A 6,946-nucleotide genomic window follows, 5' to 3' on the forward strand; every position below is an offset into this window, starting at 1 on the left:
TGTAGCCAGGTTGCATCTCGTGATGAGGGGGTTCACTCCCACTCCCATATAAAATGACTATATTAACTCTAAAGTCGTGGCCTCAAAGAAGGTGTGGGTGTGTGCAGCTCTTCACATTAGTGGGGAGCAGGATGACATAGTTCTTATCATAAATACAACCATTTATTTAAAAATAGTGTATATCCTGGTATTTTTTATTACAGGTTTTACTTATTTGTTTTTCAGAATTTGTAAAGATGAAGGTCAAATTAAAAATAATAAATGTTTGTATATCATTTTTATGCACTGCTGTTTTAAGTGAACTCATTTTATAATTGACAGACCTCTCTAAGCTTTATGAATGCTGTTCTGTATATTAAAACTGAATAGATTGCAAAAGACTGGTATGCAGAAATTTGGAAATTCAAGTTATATTTTTCAGTGTTTATTTCCGGAACAATCAAAATACTCTCAAACAGTAGCACCACATCTTAATGGCAATTAACCTCTAATGAGACACTAGAGTGATTCAGATATATTTCTAGCTTTGGGACAGATACATTAATAAGTGGTAAAAATATAAAGACAATATATGTTAGTATCAGTGTTGTAACGGTAATATAAATCAGTCTTTTTGTTTTGAAGCAAGAAAAAAGGATTTGAATCAATCCTCTGTCTTTATTAACTGCCTTTCTAAGATGTGAATATCTGTTTAAGTATCTTGACTCAAAATTTTGTGAACAAGCAATTACGATTGTTTAAAATATTTAACTTATTCACACAGAGTAATGAAAAATCATTGCCGTTTTCTTTTAACAGATATAAAGTGAAGACTGTTTCATTCCTCCTTCCAGTAGAAGTATCTCCTTATGCAGAAAACCAAGGTTCTTGTATACAACCACCAAATAAGAACTCAAGTCACCTCAATACGATTCTAGAAAAGGACCTTTAAACTGATGACATCTTAAAAAGAATACTGATCAACCAGGAATTAAGACACTTGTGTGGCGCCTGTTGTTAAGTGGCCCATCGAAGACTGTGATAATCCTGGAGCATGTGTGCTAAGTGATAATGTAGCTCCATATCAGGGAATTTTAGTATGATAAATTAATTTCAGTAAAGTCAAACACAACCCATCTACCTCATCTTGTTGATGAAATCAGGCAACACAACTTGTTAAATGAGAACTGGTTCTTCACAGTTCATAGTGGCTATCAGCAGGAGAACTCGAAGGAGTGATGCACTGGTACTTCCATTAAATTGCCATTTGTGTATTTTTCAGTAAGATTTTATATGTTGCTCTGACATGGTTTGTGTGAATCACAGGGAAGATATGTTGTTACTGGCATAAGATGAACTGTACTTCCCACTCAGGAATAACCTTAAGCAAGAAGACAAATTTAGGAAAAGCTCATAAAGACAGAATGCAGAGAATGTGTAGAAAGTTTCTGCTTGGATGTACTATATGTTTTATATCTATTGACAATGGTATCAAAAAGGTATTCAAATAAAAACCTAGAGGAGACGAAGAACAGTCACTATACATTAGACCAATGTGATGCTAAATACTGTATCAATATAGTAGTAATAAAGATTTCAAAACACAAACTGATGGATTTAAGTAAAAATGAAATGTCTTTGGATACCCATCTTACTAACTGTTGCCAGGTATGGTAGCATGTAAAGCATTCCTTGAATATTATCAAAACTCGTAAGAACAAATGTTACAGACTACTCACAGCTCTGTCTTGTTTGCTTAAAATTAGAGCAGGTGATCATTGTAAGTAATATTATGGAGAAGCATATTTTATATTAAATATGTAATAAACTTAATAATACTTGAGTGAAATTGCATGAGTTGTATTTATTTTATTTCATACAATTTATAATCCTCAGTACTAAGCGCATTATTGTTTTATATATATATATATATATATATATATATATATATATATATATATATATATATATATATATATATATATCTATATGGGTTCACTTTAAATAATCGATTGTTCAGAACATCGACGTTCTGATCATCGAGACCAGAACATCGATGTTCAGAACTTCGAAGGTTTAAATTGGAAGTGCCAGGTAAGTGAGATTGTGGAATGTTGGGTGTGTATGCAGGGCAGCAAGGTGCCCTGCATGTTGTGTGTGTGTGATATCTGAGTGTTGGCATTGCAGGTAGGGTACGGGAAATCTCCCGTTTAGCGCTACCACATATAGCGGTAAAAGTGAGATTTCCCTTACCCCACTGTAGTGCGATCTCGGAGTTGGAATATTAAAGTAGGGGGGTGTAGGAGGCACAGCTCCCCCCCCCCACATGGGGGGTACGGGGGGGCAAAGCCCCTCTGCATAACATAGTGCTTGTGATTTTTTTTGTTGTTTTTATGGTTCATTTTGAACCTTCGATGTTCTGAACATCGATGTTCTGGTCTCGATGATCAGAACGTTGATGTTCTGAACATTTGATGATTCTAAGTGAATCCATATATATATAAATATATATAGTTTCTAACTGTGTGAGAGGCTTATATAGACCACCATGATTAATACCATTGTATACTGAATCCCTGCTGAGAGTATTCATTCACTCCAGTTAACGGGAAAGAAGAATTATTGCATTCTTATTTTCAAAAGATTCAGAATATGTTTAGTGATGTATTTTAAAAGATATTTGTCTGTAGGGAGAATAACCAGATTATTAAGGAGTTACTGTAAAATAAGTTGAAAATTCTGAAGTCAGAGTGTTTGAAAGGGCTTGATCCAAGACTTGAATGAACAATGGTTCAGAATATGGTACTTTTATCAGTCTATCTAATAGATGTGCTCTATCCTGTAGCCCAGCTGTTGTAAGTAAGATTGTTTTTTTAATTAAATAAGCCATGGAAAGGAAGAGAATTGTTTATAGCACTTACAAAAAGCATTGAGTAAACTGCCACTTGTAGCTGCCAGGCAGTTTGATGAACATGTCATAACTGAAAACCATAACAAAATATTTGAAATATCATTGAGCACATGCTATGTAGGTTCAGACAGCCCACCCACCATATGGTGCTTCACCCCATGCACCCTGAAAATGTCCCAATTACAACAATCTAGGATTGTGACTCTGAAATACAGCCATTTGTGTATGACCCAGGTTTTGTTTGACTAGGATGGGAAGTGATTTCCAGTGAATTGGAATTCTGTGGGATACATACCTGTTCCTCCAGCATGTCCTGTGCAAAACTGTCCAGCTACAAGCATTTGCTATCAAAAGTTCTGATAATCAACTTGAAGCTGAGTACAACAGTAGCATTGGCATTGTTTATTCTGCACGGACTCTGGCATATAGCTATTTTTTTTTTTTTTGCTCATATACATTGGTAGGCTCAAGCTGCATAAATAGTATGCAATGTTTTATATCACAATTCAAACAAAAACTCAGATTTAAATGCATGTATTTTATTATTTAAAAAGAACACTCGGTCACCATTGTCATGCATATTTAATAGCACTAACATTTAATTTGCTTCAGACACCTAGTATGTTCAACAGGAATAATCATTACTAAAGTCTTAAAACTGATATGAAGGAGAGATTAAATCATCCAGTATGTGTGAAAAGAAAGTTGTTTTGTTTATTTACACTTTCCTATAGAATTAATTTTATGTAGCTAGCTTTGTTTATATGTAGGATTTTATTTTGATGGTACATATCTCAAAATCTCTTGCAGCATATTATTTCAGAGGCACAGGGGACATTGAAATTAACCTGCAGTTTATTAATATAGACAACTATGATCAGGTCTCCAATCATAACATGGTTATTATGTGTTTGACATATGAATGATAAGAAATCCACCCCTAGAGAACTTTGCATCCACTGTGTGTACCCATAATAAAGGACCATGACTGATGACCTGATCATTGTTGTTTGTAGTGCATGGAGGTTTACCTGCTCCATGTACTACCAATTACAGAAAAAAATATAGGAGCTCAAAGTGCTTTGCTGGCTTTTAAAGAGAATAAAACAAAGCCAGTAAAATACTTCAGCTCTATTAAACAGACAGCAAGCGGGAATAAAGTGCCCCTCTATAGAATTAATGGTTTTAAAAGCCATTAGCCATTTTGTTGTGCCACGTTTTGTGTATAAGTGTGGCAAAATGAATTTTCCACAACTTTTTAAAGCAGTTTTAACTTCCACCACTATTTGTTGGACAGCACTCTTCACTTAGGTGTCCTTAATAAGGTTTTATTATCACCCCTAAGTGCTGTTAAGGTCAGGTCTTGCACTAGGGATGGGTTTAACAAATTTATCTTTTCCCAGTTTTAGAGCATAGTCACAGTGTTCCAAGTACTACATTCTATGTATGGACTGATCTAGTCAGTCAGAGACTGCTGTGCATAGAATGACTTTCATACCTCTCATCTGCTATGATTTAAGCATAGTATTATGATTTTTTAGTTCAGATTTTGTCTCGCTCCTCCTACATTTACTGATCTTTCGTCTGACAGACCTGTCCAAGCATGAATTTAAATAATTGAAATAAGTCTGACCAAAGTCTCTATATCGCTAGTTAAATGGGGTCTGCCATATAAAGACCATCTGTTCCAAAAATAAGAAATGAGTTCTCTTGAGGGGTTTTTGCTATGATTTTTAAAGACCATTGCTATGATTTTTAATGAGAGGTTGAGAGGTATGGTGACTTTCAACAGGAAATATAATGTCTTTATTTGCAGAGAGGACTGTGCACGGATGACAAATAATGATGACAGTGACGATGACAGGCATGCATTACCCAAGGCAGAATGGAGGTGAAGTTTAATGAATGTCACAGCTGACACCTGTCATATCCTATATATGTGTAAAGGTTCATAGGTATATACTTGGCTAATGATCACTGGAGCCTTAATAAGTCTAGGCATGCAACTGAAATGTATCCCACAGGCTGTTTTGTCTTAGAGGTTGCTTTAAGAGGTGCATGTTAGGGCATGATTTAACTGCTGCCACTGTCCATCTCAGACATAGGTGTCAGACCAGGGATGAATTTCAAATTTCCCATTCACTAATCCAGGTTACACTTGAATAGGGTGTAGGAAGAGTTCTGTTTCACATTGTTGGGATGCCATTTCCAGTGAATAGGAATTCTGTGAGATACATACCTGTCCCTCCAGCATGTCCTGTTTACATTGCAAGCAAAGTTTAAATCCTTGGATCTAGTAGTTCTGATGCTGTTTGTTTTGCAGATATGGAAAAGATCCATCAGGGCAGGATCCAAGGAATTCTTCTGTATGCCAGGCATAAATCACCTTTCAGTAGTCTGTAGGAAACAGATCTAGGGATAGGGCTTTGAGGCAATCTGCATAGGGCATTGTGTTTATGCTCTGTATTCTTTTGTGCAAAACTTCTGTTGTTGCATTTGTCTGGTTGCTTACATACTGATGGGATCATTATACTCAATGATGGGTCGGAAGAGGTCTGAGTATAGTGACACAATGACTTCTCTGGACCTAGATGCCATGCCCTTACTTATATGTTGAGTGACATTGATTTTCTAACTACCTTAGACATGTTAGCTGAAAGCCAGGCTACTATCTAAACAAGTCCCTAGATCCCAAAAGGTAGCTTCCCAACTTTCCAAAAGGTACTATTATGCATTTCTTGGCACTGAGTTTTAAGCCATGGCTTTGGCACCAGTCTGTGTTAGACCTTTTGTAAAATGTTAGTGTCTTGGGTGGGTTCTATGATTGCTCCCATCTTGCAATCATCTGTGAACTTGGTAAGCCAGAGGCCATTGACATTGGTTCTGACTTCTGAGAAACAGATTCCAAAGAGAAGCAAATCCAGCACAGAGCCCTGCGGTACTCCACTGATGACCAGACTCTTTGTGGAGGTGGTCTCTTCAATCCTAACCTCCTTGGTCCTATCTATGAGCCAGCTGGCTATCCACCAGATGACATAGGGGGTTTATGCCTAATTCCATGAGTTTGTTTACAACACCTGAGTGGGGTACTGTATCAAATGTCTTAGCTAGGTCAAGGTAGGCAGTGTGCATCATTTCACCCTCATCCATTGCCTTGATGACCTTCACAAATAAGTCCAGCAGGTTTGATAATCATGACTTAATTTTGATGAAACCAAACTGGTTTGAGTCCAGTGTCTGAAGGTTTCCCATGATAATTCTTTCATATGAAACTAGTCAGACTACTGGGTTTGTTGTTCCCAGGATCCATTGATGGCCTACCCTTTTGCAGAAGAATGACTATTGCAGTCCTTCATTCATGTGGCATAAAATCTGTTTAGAGGCTATGGTTGCATAGTGACTCCAGTGACCCTGATGGGTCATATTTCAGGCTATTTAGGATGCATCTTGAGATATTATTGTGGCACATTAAAGCTGTATTTTTATTCTTAGCCTTAGAAAGTGCCATTAAGACCTACTCCCTACTGGCAATTGCGAGCTTATTTTAGATGGTATTTCCTGAGAAGCAGCTCAGGGTGAGGTAGGAGGAGGTAAAGTTGGAGATGAATTTATTAGCCAGAGGATTTGCTTTATCTCCCAGTTCTGTGAAAGTGGCTTCATTTACCAGCAGTTCCACACACTGTTGTGTGCTGAATTTGAGATTTTGGACATAACTGAAGAAGGCATTATGGTTGTCTTTGGTCAGGGATGCTACCATTACTTCAAAATTTACTTTGCTGGACTAAGTCCTCTTAGTTGTCTATTTATTTTGATGGAGAGTTTTTATCATTTTTGGTGTTACAGTTAAATTCAGCTATGATTTTTTTTCTTTTTTCTTTTGTATACAATCTGTTTAATTTTGGATTCCACCAGGGTAGTTTGTTTTTCAGCTAGTCATGGGCTTATGTCTGGTAGGCACAGCTGTCTCTATGCAGTCATTGACATGGGTGTACAGATCTTCTGTGAATAATCCCACATAGGCTGATTGGTTATGTGGGTTTGTAGGGACTTGAAAGT

General features: G+C 36.8%; 1 protein-coding gene across 1 annotated transcript in view; it reads left to right on the plus strand.

The window, feature by feature from the left end:
- LOC122800901 (putative coiled-coil domain-containing protein 195) overlaps nucleotides 1-1,823 on the plus strand; it is an 88,025-nt gene extending 86,202 nt beyond the window's left edge. Inside the window, exon 3 of the mRNA XM_044070244.1 lies at nucleotides 799-1,823. Coding sequence (XP_043926179.1) covers nucleotides 799-931 — 133 coding nt within the window. The 3' untranslated portion in view covers nucleotides 932-1,823. The remainder of the gene's footprint in view (nucleotides 1-798) is intronic.
- Nucleotides 1,824-6,946: the final 5,123 nt, after the last annotated feature.

The sequence above is a fragment of the Protopterus annectens genome, chromosome 4.part1 (genome assembly GCF_019279795.1).
Source record: "Protopterus annectens isolate FY-2018-M chromosome 4.part1, PAN1.0, whole genome shotgun sequence".
Lineage (NCBI taxonomy): Eukaryota > Metazoa > Chordata > Ceratodontiformes > Protopteridae > Protopterus > Protopterus annectens.